Genomic DNA, 20,495 nt, shown 5'->3' on the forward strand with positions numbered 1-20,495 from the left:
TCTTGGAGTTGGCAAGCTTCAGGTCGTGTGTGATTTTTTTATTAACTAATCACAGTTTGTGTGCACACCCTCCATCGTCAGCCTTGTAAATACTGACTGAGACTCATGTCCACTCAGCGGCCTGTACCATTATTTATATCCTTTGCTTACTGATTGTGTCCCTGAGGAGAAATCCACCCATTGACTTTCATCATCTCTGATGTAGCTCAGCCCTTCCTGCTGTTAATGTATGAGTGGCCCTCCAGAAAATCGATCTGAAACCACGAAGGCTTTGTTTACACACCAAGCGATGTTGTCTGAATAATTAATAATTAGTCCCCTGTGGGGATGGAGTGTGTGCAAGTAGAAGAAAAAATATCTTGTTTGAAACAAGTGCGTTGTTGGTTTAAAAAACAAATATGATAATATTGCACCTAATAAAAAATGGAAAGGAGTATTCCTGCTTTATTGTCATTATATTTGTGGTATATATGCCTGAATAGGGAGTTTGCACTGACCTCATACTTCTTCTTGTATCACCTGTGGTATTTTCTGTGGTATAATTTTCTGACCTTAAGCATCAGACCGTCTGTCCACTTTGGTCCAGACTGACAAATCTCAACAACTATTGGATGGATTGCCGATTGACTTTGGTGACCCTCTGACTTTATCTCTCACAGCACGTGAAGCTGACATCTTCGGCTTTCAGTGAAATGCCTCAACACATTTGGATATATTGCCATGAAAACATGTTTAACATGTCCTATGATATGGAATTATTTTTCTAATTTGTCTTCCTTCTACATATCTGACATTCTTTATTTCTTATCTGGTACCCAGTAGACTGTCCCATAAAGAATACATCCATATATCCTAAAGACTATCGAGAGTGGGCTGTATCAAAATGACAAAATTTTAGCTCAAGATAACTTTTATCTGTATTAAAATGATGTTTCTTATCTATGCAGTTGCTGTTAATTTCCAGGTATACTCACATACCCCAAGCTAAAACTAATGAAGTCTAATACAACTGTCTGTGAAACTGTTGTAGAGAAGAGTTTACTCAATCAGCCAATCATTTTTGGAGGCTGCCGCTTGTGCTTGAAAGGATTAGTTCATTAATCCATCCAACAATCAGCAAAAAAAAAAAACAACAAAAAAACAAAATCAAAAACAGAAACCATTTAATTTATTTATTTATGCTGGTCATTTTTCAAGAACAAATGCCCGACATTGTTTGGTTCCACCAACCTCTCTCGTGAATATTTGCTGCTCTTCTTTGTCTCATGTAATTTAGATTTCACTTTTGGGATAAAAGAAGCAATTTAAAGATGTCTACTTGGCCTTTAATGATTGTGATAGACAATTTTCATCATTTGCTAACATTTTATAGACCAAGTCATAAATAAAATAACTGAGAAACTTATGTGCAGAAGGAAAACATTGATTAGAAGCAGCCCTAAATTATGTTGCATTATACTGAGAGACAAAACATAGAAATATTTATACTAACTATTACAGCGATAACTGTGCGTGTGCGTGTGTGTGCTGTAACACTTTGTTTTGCAGCGGAGGATGAGTGTGTGCCAGTTTCTGTGCCCTCCTCCTCCCGTAGAGAGGGGCGGGGTCCGCATGGAACATCAACACGAGCAGCTAGCCGCGGATGGAGCCCGGACGCCCGCGCTCTGTTTCCGCTCGCGCCGCCGCCAACCTCACATTTGACTGAACTTTTTAAATTTTTTTAAAGTCGGTGGTTGTTGCGCGGAGTGTTTGCGTCCGTGTGTGTGTGTGTCTCTGCGGCGGTGGAAGCCTCAGTCTCCGGGCAGCGTGAGGGCGCTGGATGATGTGACCGGGGGGAGCCGCAGGAGGACCGGACCGCGCTCTGTCTGATACGTGAGTGTTGTTCGCTTTGGCCTCAGTGCTGCACTCATGTTCGGGTCCGTTTGCAGCGAAGCGTCCCAAGTATTTACCCTCAACATTATATTGCTGACGTTATGTGTCTGCTGGGACTTGTAGTGTTTGACTTTATGACCAGGGAGTGGGCCTCCTTAGCGGTGCCATTTCCACCTATGATAGCACTATAATACTCCTGTTATATTCCCACAGTGGCTTGTGGTGCTCAGCAGAGAGTTAGTTGTGTAGAATATTTCTTCTTAGTGGTGATATAAACCTATAGTGTTCCCTTGGGGACTTAAATCATGGATATCCTATCATTTCCTTAAAACATGACTTTCTCCTGGTGATATAAACTTGTTTTATTTTATTCCCAAAGCACACAGGAGCGATGAAGTGATGACAGAGAGCTGTATGTTGTGACATTTCCAGGCGCTGTGTGTTTGTCATCCTCAGTTGGCTTAGTATTTGCAGTTTTGGGCCACGGTGCGCTGTGCATTTTTTCCTCTCTCTTTTACCCGCAGACCAAAACATGTTAATGCTCGCTCACACCCGAACATGTGGATAAATATTTCAGCATAACCTGCAAATTAAAATTACAGCGACTCCCCGACTTACATTATGCATCGTTGCACGGTTGGCCGCGATTGGCTGCAGCTCTCTGTCTCTCTGTGTGGCAACAGCCTTCCCATCCACCCAGCAACTCCCTATTCCTCATGCCGTGGTGGTTCTCTGCCTCCGAGGGCCTTTTCTGCAGCATCCAGCGTGGTAACCATGGCAACGGCAGCCTGACCCTGGGTGTGCTGCTGCAGCTACTACGGGCTTGACCTGAATTCCTCGCCGCATCCTCGGCAGGCACACATGACTTGGGCGACTGACCTGCTTCTCATTGTTGGCGGTCAACAAGCTTTGGGTGTCAGTGAAAGCCAAGGCGCCAATACCCTGCTGTGCATGTGCCGGTGGACTCCGTTATGATTGGCTTGGTGTTGTAAGCGTAATCTGTATGTTTATAATGTTAATTCATGAGCATCAGTCAAGGGTCAGCATTTGTATATGCAGTGAAAATGAATGGTGAGAATAAGCTGCAGGCAGATGAAACAGCTGGACCTGGGTCTCTAGATTGCTGGCTTCTATGAAAAGTAGAGCTTTTTAAGCAAAAATGCCCCAAATTCTCTGGTTTTAGCTTCTCTGCGCTGAGAATTTGCCGCTTCTCTTTGTCTTCGGGGCTAAGAAATTGAATAACTTTGAAGACAACAGTTTGGAATTCTGATGGCCGTTTTTCACTGTTTCGTAACAGTTCATTGACTTAACGATTAATTGATTAGTCAAGCTTATAAATAAATAAATCAGCAGATTAATTGCGAATGAAAATGATCCTCATTTGCAGCTGTAATGAAAACCCTCCCTGTGAACATCTTGACATATTGGCTTGTAGCTGTGCTTTGTGTAAAGTCTGTGTAAATATAGCACCTCCTTCAAAGTTTAGATGGCATCTCTGGCTGCTGCCTGCTTCACTTTGTATAACTGGAAAACATTTGTTTGATGTCGCTGAGATTTAGACCTTGTTTTTCATGTCATTTTGTGAACATGTTGCGCTTTTGCTCGGGTTGCTATTAAGTTGGCCACCTTCCACATGCTGACACCATCACCATCAAATCCCTGCCAAATCCATCCTCACCTGTGGAGTATCTCACCATGAATCACGCTCCACTTCCTGCTGTATTCTTATTGTGTGACTGGGGCAGGAAGTAAGTGTATTCAGTTAGTTTCTTGAGGGATATAAATGAGCAGATGTTGTGGATTTAGACACTGCTGACAGAAAATGAAAGCGTTCATGGAGCGATCCCTGCACAGCCCACGGCTCAGCTGTAGGCTCCCTGAGGTGTCAGCTTGTTGTTGGAGCCAGACTGTGTGGGAGTACCTATTTCTGTCCTTTCTCCAATGAACCCCCATCTCTCTCTCTCTCTCTCTCTCTCTCTCTCTCTCTCTCAGCCCCTGTGGTTCTTCTGCCTGTCTGTCTATCATTGTGACGCCTCCTCTACAGCTTAACCTGCAGACTTAAGAGTGATTTGAGACGTCAGAGAGTAAGAGAAACAGCCATTGACTGACAGTATTTGAGAAAAGCTGCTGCACATGATTAGTTGAGTGATCAGTGTGTCAATCAGTACTAAAGGACCAGTGTGTAGGATTTAGTGGCATCTAGTGGTGAGGTTGCAGACTGCAGCCAACTGAATACCTCTTGCCTCACCATCCAGTGTTTGATTTGTCTCTTCTGGGTGACAGTAGCAGAACACCAATGCAACATGGAGGACTCTGTGGAAGAGGACCTAAAGAGCTAGGTATTTCCCTCAGGAGTTGGTAGAGACCAAAAATAGAGCTAAAAGAGAAGTGACTATTGAACTTTCATTCACCAGGTGGCCAGAGACACCACTCTAAATGCATTATAATCATATTGCTGGATGTGTAAGTAAGCAACTGTTTGTCGACAAATTCACCACGTTAACTAAAAAGGTGATGATATGTCAATGTTGTGTTCACAAGTTGTTTCTGCTGCCCCCAAGTGGCCACTTATTGCATATTTAAAGTTGAAAATTTATGTTATATGAAACATACAACAATATTCCAACACACACAGGACATGTGTAGGGAATAGAAAAAATGTATTTGTGTAAATGGTTTGAAAACACTACTTAAAAAAATAATGTCAAGTGTTTTATGAAAATGCTAAAATGTTAACTACAAGATACCCTCCCCCTAAAAATAGCTGGAATAGCCACTGGAATGAGTTCATGTCAGTAATCACGAATAATGACAAACACAGGACAACAAAAGACAGCAAAAACAATGGAGACGCAGCAGGATACTCAGGATACATTTCTGTCTCTACTGTATGACGTTAAATAGTGGTGTGGATTCCTGCATACTTCTCTAAATACACCAAGTACGCAGCTTAAAAACCAGCGGTGATTGCAGGCTGTAGATGTCTGCACCGACCTTTAAAAAGGCAGTTGTGCTGAAGCTGATTGTATTTATTCTCTGTGTGTCTTTGAAGAGGTCTTTTAAAAGCCCTCTATTGTCTGTGTGTTTGGGGCCAGGAAGGTCTGGCTGCCCTGAAACCATGTGAGTCACACACAAACAATGCAATTCTCTGTCTTCTCCCCCCCGCTCGCTGCTCCTCAGAAATGAGACTGGAATCAATAAGGCATTTACAGCAAGTGACCCACATTTGCTACTCTCACATGATGTTGGGGTGTTAGTAGTATTCAGCCGATTGTGTAAGAAGTAGCGCTGATTGATGGCGCTAACGCCTGTGTTCAGGGTGGATGTTGTTGCCTGCAGCCTATTTTAAGACATCTCTGTTTGTTTTGTGTTGTAGATGTGATGGACCAGCAGAGGGTGCTGCATTCGGGTTACTTGGTCTCAGGGGTCCGTACGCCCCCCGTCCGCCGCAACAGCAAGCTGGCCAGCCTGGGGCGCATCTTCAAGCCCTGGAAGTGGAGGAAAAAGAAAAACGAGAAGCTGAAGCCCTCGACAAGTGAGTGTGATGTAAAACCTCGCTCTTCCGCCGGCTGGTTCGGGAGTGGAAACATGGAGGCTGTATTTGCAAATAGACCCAGACTGCTTCATGTTTTCATTTTAAACAGAGGACCAGTTTCATGTATGTGTTTGTGTTGTTTAGCGGTGGAGAAGAAGGCAGCTGTACGGCAGAAGAGAGATGACCTCATCAAGAGGAACCCTGGGGAGATGGAGACAGGTGCAGAACGAGAGATGAACACACACACAGACACAAACATATGCATACACACTCACAGATACGACTCCAGGCTGATCTCAGTTCACTTGTTCAGCCATACGATTCCTAACTGCTGTGCAGACTCACTCCTCTTTTTTTTCCTGTGTGCTCTGTATGCAGAGTCGGATGTTGCCTGTGGGGGTAACAGTGAAGATCCAGACACCCCGACTCACTCTGATGGCGAGGACAGAGACGAGGAGCCCGTGGCGCCTCTGGCCAGCACCAGTGAGGACCTGGGCAGCGATTTAGAAGCCTCAACAGGTAGAGTCGATACTGTGGTCTGAAAGAGATGTTCAGTTTTTAAGGGTTGGAGCTGCATTGTGATGTATAAAGAAAAGAAGAGGTACCTGTTAAACTTAAGACCACTGTCATCAATATTTACAGTACATATAAGCAGTGGATCAAACTACTGTGTGTAATGTGTTCAGAAAGAATGATCATGTGACTCTGCAGCTCCTCTCAGCTCTATGGAGCACTTTAGCATCTTTCAGCTGAATGTTTTGGTTTCATTGGCCCACAGCTTTACTGTTTTGGTTCACTCAGCTCTCATCAACCTGGTTTCCAGCTGCAACGAGCAGCTGTCGTCAGAGAAGAAGCTCTGAAAACCCACTATACACTACCTGCTCAGCATTAAATGGATGGCAGACAAAGTTAGTGACTAGCTCATGAACAAAATGGAACATTTAGCAGCTAAACAGCCAGCTTAGGAGTTGGTAGAGACCAAAAACTGAGCTAATATAGAGTGAATATCAGCCTTGCATTCACCATGTAGTGAGTGGTGAATAGTGAATGAAGAAATAATTTCAGACAGAGCCTCTCTATGTCTAGTAGAGGCAGAGCTAATGAAGGGGTTCACACGGATTCACAGATTTCTTTTTTTGGTCCAAACTTCCTGTTCATGATCATCTAATGCAACTTTTGTCATTTTTGTCATTTTATTTCTTCTGTTTATGCATGTGCATTAAAAAATTGTATGCACACACGACAAACACAGTCAAAGGAGGAAATTAAATAAAGGAAAACAATGAAAATAGGTAAACTAAAAACCTGAACACTGAACAAAGAAACATTCTAATATTTAATAAATGAAAATTTTTCTAACAGCCAGTTTTATTTGTTGTAAATGAAGATAAAATACTCTTTATGTGCTTATTCTGTTTAATTTTATAGTAATTCCTGTTTATGGCTTAAACTGATATAACGATTGATTACTACTGAAAAAATCAGTAATTGTGGTTGATTAAACTGGTCAGACTTTTCCATGAAAATCTTTTGCTGGTGCAACTGTGATGGTGCAGCCTCAGGTCGAGATGCCATGTCACTGATTGTCCACTAGGTGGAGACAGAGACTTCTTACTCAAACCAAACCATGACTGATGTTTCGTTTCAGTACAAGATGTGACTGAAGATTCAAAGACAGTGGGAGATCCCAGCCAAAGTGAAGATGGAGAAGATGAAAGTACCTCACTAAGCAACCCCAGTGACGAGCAGTTGATGGGGAAGGTGGAGGCCGTTGAAGGGAAACAGGAAGTGACAGCTGCCCAGCCTCCGAGACGAGCCAGCACCTCTACTCCACCCAACCTGCCCGTCAAGCTGCTCACCAGACTGGGCAGCCTAGATGGTGAGTTAACCAGGAGAGCCCTGATGTAAAGCCCCACCACCTTGCAGCTGTGTCTCACTTTTGATGGTTCTCCTCCCCAGCTGCTCCTCCAGTGCCGGTTAAGAAGTCCCCAGCCACCTTACCCAGGAACTTCACTCTCCCCAAAGACCCTCATGGCTCCCTGTTGAGAGGCAGGATCTCCACACCTACTGGGTCCCCGCACCTTGGGGCACTGCACCCACAGCTGCCCCCAAGCTGCATCATTGAGGAGCTGCACCGTGCCCTGGCCACCAAACATAGACAGGACAGGTCAGACGCAAGATGAGCAGCATTTCTAATACACGTACATGAAATACTAAGTTGCCTTTTTTGTATAGTTTCTGTGTTGTAGGTATCATCACAGGTTCCTTGCTTTGTCCAACTTACAGTCCAAAATTCAGAAAAATTCAGTTTAAAACTAAATAAAGCACAGAAAAGCAGTAAATTGCCATTTGAGAGGCTGGAACCTGAGAATATTTCCCATTTTTACTGCAACTAATTAACTAATTGATTAATTATTTACATCTGGTCCTTTCTGCCTTTTTTCATTGTCCGAGAAAATGAAAAATGTTTTCGTAGTTTTCTAAATATTCAAGTTTGAATGATTTGTTTTAAATCATGAAACATTCATAATAGGATAGAAGTAATTCTCATTTGTTCCCGCCTGTCATTTGCACTGTAACGTTAAAGGTGCACCTTCAAACTAACATCAAGGCTAGTGCTGTAAATGAGATCACAGAGAACACCTGACATACCAGTGATGTTTTGTAATATTACAGATTCACTTATATGTGCAGTGTGAGCTGGATTTGATGCCTGTGTGTGATTTGTATGGGTTGTGTGAAGTTTACTAAAACAGCCACTGCAATAGGACTGTTCATGTAGAAGTTGTGTTGCTTTTGAGGGCCAGAGAAGAAGAAGTGTCAGTCCAGATTTCCACGTAAGAAGAAAAAGACATGTTCATATATAAAAGACTTTCATCAGTGGGCCATAGGCTCAATCGCCTTTCTGTCAAGTCATTTAGTAATAGGATAATGACGTAACCGATATTTGTTTACATCAAAGATGTAAAACCAAAATGAGAAATTCTGTGTTTTTCACCAAGAAGATCTCTCTCCTATTTACCAGTTGTTGGTGGTTACACAAATAACTCAAGCACCAAGCTCTTTAGCTGAGCCTCACTGTTGCTGTCTTCACCTGCAGGTTAACTGCAGACAAACAGCTACATCACAGGTGTCCAGGTGCACTGTCCGATTACTTAATCCACTTCCTGCAGCCAATCAGACTTGAGAAATCTCAGCGGCCGTGGTTTAATAAAGTTGTGATTGACGGGCTTGTCTCGTGATGTGTGATCCCAGTTTCCAGGCGAAGGAGTCGCGCTCATCTCTGAAGCGCCGGCTGGACGGCCGTCTGTCCCGCTCGTCCAGCACGGAGAAGGAGCCTGCCGGCGAGTCGGAGACCAAGAAGGAGTCTGATGAGAACAAAGAGAACTGGCGTCTGGACGAATACTTGAGCGACCAGGACAGCTGGAACGAGTCTGTGATCTCTGGTAGGTCTGCTTACTGGAGACATGTGGTGCAATATTTGCTCTACTATTATCTGCCTCTTAATGTACAAAGCCAACAAAATCTGGGCACGCTGTCAGTGGATAATGAAGCAGCTTAATCTCTGCTGATATTTGTTTACAGTCAGAGCATGACAGGGAGATTTACAGCCACGACGAATAGTAGACTTACTAGTGTTAAGTTTCAGCGGCCCGTCAACATCTGCTCTGGTGGCCTAATTCTTGGCCATTCATGTGGGTCAGTGGTGCACACCCGTCTGCAGTTGACGTTTGTGTGATTCTGGGGAAAAAACACTACTAAAAGAGTAGGCCGTGATGATGGAAATGACAGACGTGCACGCCCCCAGCCCGAGGGTGGCCTGATACGAATATGATGTGGTGAGATGGTGGCAGAGATGAACAGAAAAACAGAGGAAACAGAAAAAAGAGCAGATTTACCAGATGAGTGCAATCAAAGTGGTCGTGAATCCCAAACTGAATTCATTCAACATTGAACCAGAATCCAGAAAAAAATGATTTGAGCTGCTTCCATCTGCTGTTAGCCGTTAGCATCTAACATAATTTTAAGCTTGGTGATTGGATGTTTCCAGCCAAAATGCACCCTGGGAGTCCAGTCCAGCGAGAAACTTTTATGTGCAGAAGCTTGTACCTTTGCGACCGGCGAACTAGATAATCTCTAACGCAGTTGTTAATGTGTCGTTACCGACCTTAATTGCTGCTCAACAACAACAGGGACGCTCCCGCGCAGGATGAGGAAGGAGCTGCTGGCTGTGAAGCTTCGCAACCGGCCCAGCAAGCAGGAGCTGGAGGACCGCAACATCTTCCCCGTCCGCAGCGACCAGGAGCGGCAGGAAATCCGACAGCAGATCGAGATGAAGCTGGCCAAGTGAGTCGCTCTGTGTGGACCCACATCAGCCTGCACCCCCTCCCCTACACCCTCTGCAACTTATCTCTGTCTGTCTCATCACTCAGCATCACTGCTTTCTACACTTCGGGCTGCTTGTGTGTTTCCTTTTCACCATCCCCTGACACATGCTCAGTTCTTAAACATATCACAAAGCTCACTGCAAAGCTGCAAGGACGTATTCTGAAAATATATTTTGTTGCAGTGGAGGGTAAACCCACCTAAACTCTGTCCATTTTATCCAGAGTTTGCTCTTCAGCACACCTCACCTACAGTTTTGAGAAATATCTTCACCTATCACGGCCTTCGCCCTGTTCCAGCACAGTTCAGCACACCTGTCGAGCAGCCGGCCCACACTTAACTACTACATCAGCCTACCTCAGTCTCATGTTTCACCTGTAAAACCGACTCCATAATGTCTCTGTTCATCTCCTCTGCGTCCGGTTGAGACACAGAGATGCGTCTAGGAGCAAACAGGCACCAGTTGTGCCGTCCTGTTAGTATAAAAATATTGATCAGAGCAGCTTTAAACCATTCTTTTACAGTTTTGATTTTCATTTCTCCCCTTTAAAACTCATGTATGCTTTAATTTACATCATACAGGTTTCTGTTGGCCTAAAGCCTCCCATGAGTCTTGGGTAAAGCAGTTCACCACCACATAACCAGGGCACAGTTACCTCTGCACACTGTGTTGTTAGCGTTTTAGCTACACCTAGCTAAATCCAGTGCAACCCATGTCAACAGCCCTGCAATTAAAGGTTACCTGTGGAGTTTTTGACCTCCAGTTGCTCTGTGGAGCTGTCTTTCCATGAGTGGGTTCCTGTTTTGTTTGTCTTGTGTATGCGCACGAGGATGCACATGCTTAGAGGATAAGAAAATGGGAACAAAGCATCTGTAGGTCTTCACGCCTGCCAATGCATTGCATGCTCATATTTTATTGTGGCCCTGTTAGAAGAATTGACCATGTTCACTCATGCCAGTGGATCAGCTTCTGTCCCTCTCTGTGCATCATGCCATCTGTAAACCCTCCATGCATGACATGTTGCGTTATCTCTTATCTCTAACTCAGATTTTGATGCTCGCTGTCTGAAATGAAATCACATGTTAACAACAGCCTCGAGTGATGAGTGAGATATTGCAGAAAATGCTATAATGAACCAGTTTGGCGAAAACAGTCGCAACAGAGGGTTTCCTAAACTGTTGTTCCACTGCTTGGATGTAGCTTTTCTGGGTCAAGCAGTCTGAGTTTCGGAGTGTGGAACAGGATTTTCTGAGAGGCAGAGGAGGAATGCAACTCAGAACATAATCGTATTTGTCTTGTTATGTAAAAGGCCATAGGCTGTTCTGGTGGTGACTTTAATAGGATTAAGAGTCAAATCAGGTTCCTTTTTTAGTGAATAATACAGTGGCACAGTGTGCTGGTAGGCTTGTGCAGAGCTGGAGTGGGAAGAGGAGGGCTCACTCCTCTCTGAGAGTCTTGTTTGGATGTATAATAACTTTATACTAACGCATCGTGGCTGATTTCTGGTGTGTGTCAGGTGAGGCTGCAGCTCTCTCGACAGCGAACGGCTCTTGAAGAGTTGAAGCCTGTCGTCTATTAACGCATTGAGTTGTTTCTCATACCTTTGTGAAAACAGGCAGATGTGATAATAGCCGGTTAGTGAAACAGCCACACTTCACTCTCTGCTGAGCGCTTTAACTGGAGCCTGACCCGCTCTCAGCTGCCAGTTTCGGCTGAAACAGAAGCAAGTCTTCTCAGTGAGTGACGAACACACTGCAAACTTCTGATAAGCATTTTCAAACGCATCATTACCTTCAGTGACTCTCATCTCCAAATAGCTGATAGGCCTTTAGAATAAATGCAGCCTGCTAGAAAAGAAGACAGAAGGCATCACATTTGCACCTGGTAACATCTGTTTATATGCCAGTTTACACAGTGATCATATATTAACTGCATCAGCAAATTTCATATTAACACTCACAGTGTATCATTAATGTGACATGAGCATGTTAAGATATATTTTTGTGTATTTGTGGTATGTATTTATCTATGTTTTTATGTAATTGAGCAACTAATTTGACGGCAGAAATAAGGTGAAAGATGCGTTCGCTGAGCTAATGTAATTTCTCAGATTAACACGACAATATTGCTCTTTTCAAATGACAAAGAATGTTTATTACAGCATGTCGTGACATTTCCTGATGTGATATCCTGCTGTTTGATGGCTACTGGTTTGCTATAACCACCACTTCTCATAGCAGCGATCGCTATATTCAGCTTACCTGAACTTAATGCAGGTGGCACTCCTTTAAAGCTGCTGTAATTCATGTGGATCAAATCACTGCGTAATGGGAAATGTTATTCATAGCGATGAGGACAAGAATTATCACCTGATACTGCAGTTCCCCTCAGCTCTGCGGAGCATTTTAGCTCATTGTTTTAGTTTTACAACCAGCGATGTGCGCTCCTGCCACAGCAGGCTGCTGTTTTCAGTGACAAGGCTTGGAAAGCCCTGAACACAACCTGTATGGCTTTAGATGGCACACAGACAAACTTAGCAGCTAGCTGTTGATATCAATGTTGTGTTTATGGCTCGTTGCATCGCCCCAAAGTGGCCAATAACTCAGTTACTGCAAGTTGGCTGTAAAGTGAAAACAACAAGCAGGCTGCCACAGTATATAAACCAAGCTGTCGTACCTTTGCAAAGCGACTCAGGAATAGTACTTTCAGTGGCTTGTCAGATTTCACTGTCATGCCAGGCTGCAGCATGTGATACAGTGTGAGGCATGAAGTTATGAACCCGGCTCAGAAGAAACTTTTCCTTTGCAGCTCACATGCCGTTCGGGTGATTTAGTCAAAATTTGTTTATAGGGGAAGACAACCTCAAATGTGAAATAAACAGAGCAGTTCATTCAGCTTGCTTGCTTCAGGATGTTGTCAGCCCTCGAGTCAAAGAGGAATCCACCAAATGTTCAGAACGAGATGGGAAAATGGCGGTAATAACCTCTCTTTGGGGTCACTGTATGCACTTTGTGTACTTTCTTCCTGCATGAACTGTGTTTACTTTCTGTGCATTAACAGTGCTGCACTGTAGTTAAAAAAGAAAGGCTGAAGTGTGTTTTAATCTTTTTAATAAGACACAAATGAAGAATCATCAGCCTTAATATGGTTTATAGAAAATATGCATAATTTATTTCTATTACTGCTGCTGCTTTATAGACGTTGCTGAATCTCCCCCATCCACTTTTAAGAACAGTTAATGTTCATTTACTTAAGCTTCCATGGTTTCATCCCCTTTAACTGATCCCAGGCCCATTTTCTCTGCTCAGGCCCAGAACAGGCTTCCTGCACGTCATCTTTAGAGGGCATCATGGGAAGGGAAGTGGATACCTGTGTGTTTTCTCCTCGCAGTGTGCCAAAGTGGGTGCTGAAGTGTCAACTGTGCAATCAAAGTCATTTCATCGTAAGAAGTCAAACAAGCTTAAGTCAGTCTGTCGTTCATCGTCCCTGGAGCAGCTCCAGAAAGTCACGTAACATCAGTGATGGTGTCCTTTATTGGCTCGCTCATGCTCACATATATTTATTTTACTCTCAATCAAATCTTAAATCAAGATTGCCTGTAGTGGAAAGTACAGAAAGTATTAAAAGTAAAAGTAGCAATACCGCAATATCATAAACCGCAAGGCTGACATTCAAAATCTTACTGCAGTAAAAGTAGAGAAGTGTTATCTGAAGTTGTTTAAAATATCAAAATAAAATCTTATTAAACTGACCCTGTGACTGACGTATGTACCGTACAGTATAGACATTTTATTAGATTGTTAAAACTGATGTGTTGCATTTTATTTAGTGGAGCTTGTTTCAACTACTGTTTCTACTCTGACAGAAGTATTTACATGACACCATGCAGATCTCTCTAGTAAGCCATAACATGTGAAATATGACAACAGGCTCCAACAAGACATGTTTTAAGAGGTCAAAAGACAAAACGATTGGGATTGCATAAAGTCTTAATCTGGCAAGTAAGAAGGGAGGCTGTCAGATAAATGGAGCAGAGTAAAAAGCATGAAGTATAAAATAGCAGAAAATGGAATTGGACTGTACTACAGTAAAGTTACTAATACATTTAATCTAATTACTTTCCACCGCTGCATACATGCAAAACTTGTTAGGATTAGGGCAGTAATATATGTAATACATGATATGATTGGGTATATATATACGATCCTTCAGTTATACCACAAAAAGTCTTTGAAGTCATTGATTAAAGAAAAATATGGAAATAGACTGAGCCAGTGAGCTCCAGGGAGGTTGGACCCCCTTGTGTCCTGGGTGTGGTCTCTGCACATACCCAGTGCCATCACAGGTCAGAGCAGCTCATTAGAGAGATGAGAGAGACACAGAGCTGGCTTCCCTTCCTGCCCGACCACACTCACAGGAAACAGGCCAGCGAGATTTTGATGAAGCCTAATTAATTTCCAGCTAAGCCTTTTGCTCCCTGCTTTGTAACTTAACTGTGAGAGATGACTAAGGCAGGGAGACACTCAGACAGGCTAAGTAATACTGCTCATGAGCTTCTTTGAGCCTGGCATCACGCTTCCCCATGTGCCTTTTCCCTGCGCCTTCACAGCTGCGTCTCAACCTGGGTAGGCGGAGTCACTGTGCGTGCGTCCGATGTGTGTGGCGTTATCATAAACCAAAGCTGTTCCAAACTCGCCAACATGTGAGCTTCTCCATGTGCACGTGGACAAATTCCAGCAGGTAATTGCGGAACAGCGAAAGGCATTATGCAGCATGAACATAAGTACTGTGCATGCCAGAGAGGATGCTGGAAGCACTTTGACTTTTTGTCTGCAGGGGGCAATAGATGGTGAGACCAAACTCCACCACCCAAGCACTCCAAACTGCTTATGTAAACTGACCTCCTGAGTACTGTTGCATAATAAAAACAGGATCAATATGTGTCATAAGGGGGAAGTGTGACAGTGGGATGCTGGGTTATGAACAACATGTACACAGTGCTGGTTAAGGACAGAGGTCAGAGCAGCAGGCCTGTTGTGAGCCGAGCGCCCTGATGGTCGCACAGTTCACTCAGCGTGTTACGTGAGTGCAGTGATTCAATCGGCGAGTGTTTGGAACGTCTGTGCCTGCACTGCTCTTCAGTAATGAGAGGTCAGTTACAAATGAATAGCAAATATTCTTCTTAATGTCTGCAAATCCCATGAAAAGACCAAAGGCAGCAATAAACTGACCCTCCGAACAACATTTGTGTGTTTATCAAAGCCTGAGACTGTATCTGACTCCTCTGTGCCACAGAGCTGTCAGTGAGCCACGCTGTTGCACTGATTCGCATGAACACACTCTGTCGTGTACTTTCAATCCCTCATGCACCATACTGCTGCCGACAATACTTGCTAGAGTGCCAAATGTATTAATCCACTGCTGAAAATAGTCCACAACCAATGTGCCGGAAAATGCAGTGCCCATCTGGTGTAGAAAATTACTCAACCTGTTTTTAAGCGTTGATAGACAGGCGAGCACATTGCGGGTTTTGGTCTTTTCACGGGATTTGTTGACAATAATAATAAACTAGCCTCAACCTTTAAACAATCCCTTTAAACAATAGCTGATGATTGGTGATTGGCCAGATATGCCTTTTTCACAGCAGGCACATCACACCCTGAATCTGAAGCAGTAAATACAGAGTTTCACTATCATTGATGTCGCTGATGTGCTTTCACCACTGTGCCATGTGAAAACGTCTCACTCCTCCTGCTCTCTCGCTTCATGTACATTCAATGATAGAGGAATATAACAACCGTCACAAGTTTACGACAGCGCAGCATAATTCTGCTGTATTTCTCACGGTCTAGAAAGGGATGAAAGAAGCACAGTGAGCTGCTCACTGTCCTCTGTGACTGGGAAAGCTCGTCCAGTGTCCACTTCAAACTATTCAGTTTCGGGTGTCTGGTAGCCTCTTCTCAGGAACTGTCCCAGGACACACAGAAAGTGATGATACTTATGTTCTTAAGAGCAAAAGCCTAAGAAACAGATAGCATTAGCAGTGAGAGCCACCATGGGTGAACTGACAAGAGACCCACCTACAGAAACTTAAACTTCCAGGTCCACATAGGAGACATCACACCAGTGGACACTGATCATTGATCATCTCCAGGGATCTCTGTAAAGTGAATTGTAACAAAAGCGCAGCAATTAGCAGTGAAGATGGAGCCAACGACATGCTGCTTCCAAGCTGCAGTTGCATCTTTTTCATGTAAAACAGATTCTGCTTGTATCAGAGGTTATAAAGGAAGGCTGCACGGCAGAAAAGCACGTAGATACAGGCTGATTCCTGATTCCCTGTTTGTGGACTTGACTTTTGAGACAGTGGACGATCGTGTGCAACAAGCTAAGAGTAAAAGCTTTGGCAGACTTTTGTCGCCCAGACGCCGTGTCTGCAGCATGGCTCCGCTCTCTCAGGACCCGCAGTGCTCAGCTCGGACTGTGACTGACGGCAGGACTGGCCGGTCAACATGAACCGACTCAGAGACAGCTGAGACACAGCCATTGTTCGGGATGACGGCACCATGTGCTCGTCTGCCAGCGTCTCTGTCCTGCTGACCACATGGTCTGCCAGAGGACATGACCGGCCCCTCCTGGCAGCTCCCACTGCAACAACAAAAGCCGAAGGGACCCTCTCCAAACACCCGTCCTGCTCCGTGTGCACGCCGAATGAATCATAGTGAATCTGTCCCACTGAATGATTCGTGCTGAATGGAACAGAGCGGTGTTTGTGGAGGTGTGTAGCACGCTGTGTCCCGCCTGAAGCGCCCGTGGCAGTGTTTGAGTGCTGTGAATGGCCTTGAGCGGCGCAGCTGTTTGTACAGCGTCAGGAACAGAAAAACCTCCATCACAAACAGAGAACAATCAGTCATTTTCACTTTGACTGTGCAGAGCCACAGCAAACATGCCAGGCAACGTGATGCTGAGGCATTCACCTGAGTTACCGTGTGCAGCCAGATCTGTACTTTGTCATGTTACTTTGAACAGCCACTATACGAAAAATTGCAATAAGATTATAGCACCCATCAGATTCAGATTAGACATGGGGCCGTTTGTACACTGAATTAATAAAGCGGAGTACTGGCGCATTATCAGGATATAGATTTGAATGAGGATACAGTTTTTGTGGCGCTCCTGTAGACGAATCTGACCACTGATGCACGTGTTTCTGTCTCTGTGGAGCTGACAGCGAGAGGAGAGATGCCTGGGTTTGTCACTGTCGTTAGCCGCCCCCTCCGACTGATGAATGCTGTCTGCGTTATTGTGGAAGGTATTCAGTCTCTAAACACTAGTCTGAAATTAAGTATTGCACGGGCTTTGGGAAGAAGAAACCTTAACCGCTTCAGTCTGACCTCCACAGTCTAGATGTCAAAGTGCTGGGTGGAGTGAGGTTAGCTAAACCCTTATTGGATTTTGCAGAATAAGACAGACTTTAAAATACTTTCATTTTCAGTCGTGCTGTGATGTAACACGTCCACTGATGTGTATTGAAGAGCACATGGCATGTTGATGTTGCATTGATTTACAGTACTGAAGCGTGGCACTCTGCAGCAGAATGGAGAGCAGTGGGCCGGCCCAGGATGGCAGAAGGGAACCCTCTCTTTCTAAATTTAGCTCTCACTGGTGAAATACTGCAGCAGCAGCCATAATCAATGGCCTATCTACGTCACAGCCCAGCCCGCCCGCTCTCCTCCCCGGTTCCTGCTGATAGAGAGATTGCATTTTCCTCCCACGTTCCCCTCTGTTTGAACCATTCCCACTTCCCTGCAGGGCTCTTCTGGAGAGCTGGATGCGGTTTGCTGCAATGATCTGCGTCTCCATCTTTGTCCTCTGTTCCATGCTTTAATGCAGGCATCCTCAGCTCATGCCCTCAGCTGAGGACATTGTTACATAAAAACAACCCTGTGAAGACCTTCCTTTATAACACTGCTGAGATTTCCAGCAGCCCACCTGATCCTCTGGGAAGTTGTGAGAGGGTAGTGATCATGTGTCTGGTGACTTGGTTAAAATCCCTGAAGCATTGACGCCCTGAATTCCCAGCAGAAACGTGTGGCTTGTATTTTTAGAGGGGCAGCTTTTGCAGTCCTTTGCTTGTTACCTTCGGCCTGTCATGTGATGGCCCTGTGGGGAGACCATGCAGGAGAGGAGCTGGAGCTGGCAGCAGTAGCACAAAAGAAGGATAAGCAGATATTTTGAAGATATTTACTTAGCGTGTCTGTGCAGATTCATTATACGGACATAGTTTGGTGGCAGTGATGCTCTGGAGGCAGAAGTAGTCTCACTGGGTGTGTTAAAGAGTGGAGCCAAACAACGTCCCCTCACTGTCATACAGCTCACTATATAGAAATCACACAGATTTACTTTGCCCCTGTGAGCAAACCCAACAGCAGTTCCACTGGAATGAACTGAACTCACTACAAAATGTTGCCACTTTAAATGCTGGACTGAGCAGGCCTTTAGACAGCAGAATTTCTAATCAAATGGTTATACTGACGAGCGGCTTAATAAGTTTTACAGTCCCTCCCTGGTGAAGTCTGTGAAAGAACTGAGACTGGCCGCTCTCTTTTTTCTGCTCCCTCTTGTGCACCAGGTGCCAGATAGCATGCAGGCATTGTGCATCCTGTTAATGTCCTGTCAGGTCTGAATAAAGCCGTAGCCAACATGATGTCTGCATTACAAAAAGCCATCTTTAAAAGAGTACTCTGCACTCTGATGACTATCGGACTGACAATGGACCGCGTTTTTAAAATACAATCAAATCGGTGCAGAAGAGCCAGAGATATCATCTTTTTTATTCTGTTCATTCTGCTTTTTGTCATAACCTTGAGCCTACATTACCCACGATGCAACTGAATCGCTCGTTCAGGGTTTCCGAGGGTTTTATGCTAGTAGCAGCTAACGTTGCCACAGATGTTGCTGAGTAGAGATGAGGAGCGGGCTACTAGTAAACCCGCTTCTTTCTAACTCCACATCACTTGAGGACATTTATCTCTCCCTCTGGAGGCACAGAAGACTTTATCCAACCTGACCTGAGACCTGGAAGCCGACTTTGGTGTGTAAAATAGGGGGAGTTCTCCATCATCCAATGATTTTGCCTATTTCATGCCTGATGAGGGTGTATTAGAGAGTTCACTGTAGCTCTCAACTTAAAGCTGTCAGTCATGACGACCACTTGTGGACACTGATACGGGAATCCAAAGGTTGAAGGACAAAAAACACAATTCAACAGAATTAACTGAACCCAGCCGAGCTGGTGGTCCCATTTGTGAAAGCGGTTTAACTGGATTAGCTTGTCTGGCCTTCCAAGTTCAGTGTAGACATATAGCATGAAGCTGTCAAAGTAAGCGATTTACAGGAGCTGACTGACGTAACAAGATTATGAAAATTATGTTTATGAATTAATGAAATAGACTTGTCCTATCACTGCATTTATTTTCTATTTAAATTTGTATTCCAGTTCTTTGCAACTCAAACAGCAAGCAACCCGTGTGGCCATGCTCATTAAAGTGTAGCTCCACTAACGAGATTAACTCTGCTACCAGGTCTGCCTCAGTGAAACATCTCTATATGTCCGGGGATTACATGGCGGATAGCGACTGCAGTGACCGTGACGATGGCGGGGGCCTACTCAGTATTTGTCACAGTCTGCTGAGCCATGGTGGAACCAATAAGTGGATATTTGTGGCCCATAGACCAATTTCTGCTGACACCACAACTCATGGTGTGAAGGAGGACAAAGCAACTAACCACAGCTGCTGTCCAGGACGGCTATAAATAACTCAAGATTGCACTGACCACTCAGCAGCTGACCCAAAGACAGAGAGATTCCCATTTAGGAATGACAATACTTTATTCAGAAGTAGTGGAAGATAATTTTCCTCTTTCAGGCAACGAGCGATCCACAAAGGCAAGAAAGACATATAAAAACTGAAGAGGCTGAAGCTGTATCGATCACTTCACTGACTTCAAAAGAAGTGTTTCCCTACATGTTGTTGAGGCATGAGCTTTAATCCCCTTTTCAGTCACTTTCCTTTAAAATGATATTTCTGTGAACGCGGTTCAACACGGGAGCAGTTTCCAGGCAACCGAGGCAGTCAGATGGCAGCTGGCTGCTCGTCTTGCGGAGAATATTTTCAGTTTCGTAATCCCTTTCACCCCAGATGAAATATTAATGCATGCTCCGCTCAGGCTTCCCTCCTTGTTTTTTTTCCCTCCTGCAGGCAAGAAAACTCAGCTAGGCAAGTGATCGCTTTGAGAAAACCCAGAAATGTCTGAGTGCTCAGCTTTCACAGCAGTGAAGAGCACAGTCATGTCTGCTACAACAAAGACTTGGCCTGCATGGGCCATAAAGTTTAATTAACCAAAGAGGATACGCGGTATAATTGATGTAGAAAGTCCAGCCGTGCCAGCAGTTTCAGACCAGCAGTCCAAACTGCGCCACCTACAGGTGAGAAACAGAGCACCATCATCTAAAGAAAGGTTACAGCTGCTGCCATTTTCCCCCCCTGCAGGCAACGAGTGCTATACTAGCTTTTTTTCCTTTTATATAATGCTGTTTGCATGTTTGTGTGTGTTTGACCTGCAGAAGGTAAGGGTTTTGTTAACTGGAGCATATTTTCTGCTTAGGAGTGCAGAGAGAGTCATTGAGTGTCCTCTGTC

At 44.4% G+C, this 20,495-nt stretch overlaps 1 protein-coding gene across 1 annotated transcript in view; it reads left to right on the plus strand.

Moving 5' to 3' along the window:
* phactr3b (phosphatase and actin regulator 3b) overlaps window positions 1–20,495 on the plus strand; it is a 44,041-nt gene that overhangs the window by 12,506 nt on the left and 11,040 nt on the right. Inside the window, exons 2-8 of the mRNA XM_041959509.1 lie at window positions 5,249–5,407; window positions 5,552–5,626; window positions 5,786–5,926; window positions 7,056–7,286; window positions 7,367–7,574; window positions 8,663–8,853; window positions 9,601–9,754. Coding sequence (XP_041815443.1) covers window positions 5,249–5,407; window positions 5,552–5,626; window positions 5,786–5,926; window positions 7,056–7,286; window positions 7,367–7,574; window positions 8,663–8,853; window positions 9,601–9,754 — 1,159 coding nt within the window. The remainder of the gene's footprint in view (window positions 1–5,248; window positions 5,408–5,551; window positions 5,627–5,785; window positions 5,927–7,055; window positions 7,287–7,366; window positions 7,575–8,662; window positions 8,854–9,600; window positions 9,755–20,495) is intronic.

The sequence above is a fragment of the Chelmon rostratus genome, chromosome 2 (genome assembly GCF_017976325.1).
Source record: "Chelmon rostratus isolate fCheRos1 chromosome 2, fCheRos1.pri, whole genome shotgun sequence".
NCBI classification, from domain to species: Eukaryota; Metazoa; Chordata; class Actinopteri; order Chaetodontiformes; family Chaetodontidae; genus Chelmon; species Chelmon rostratus.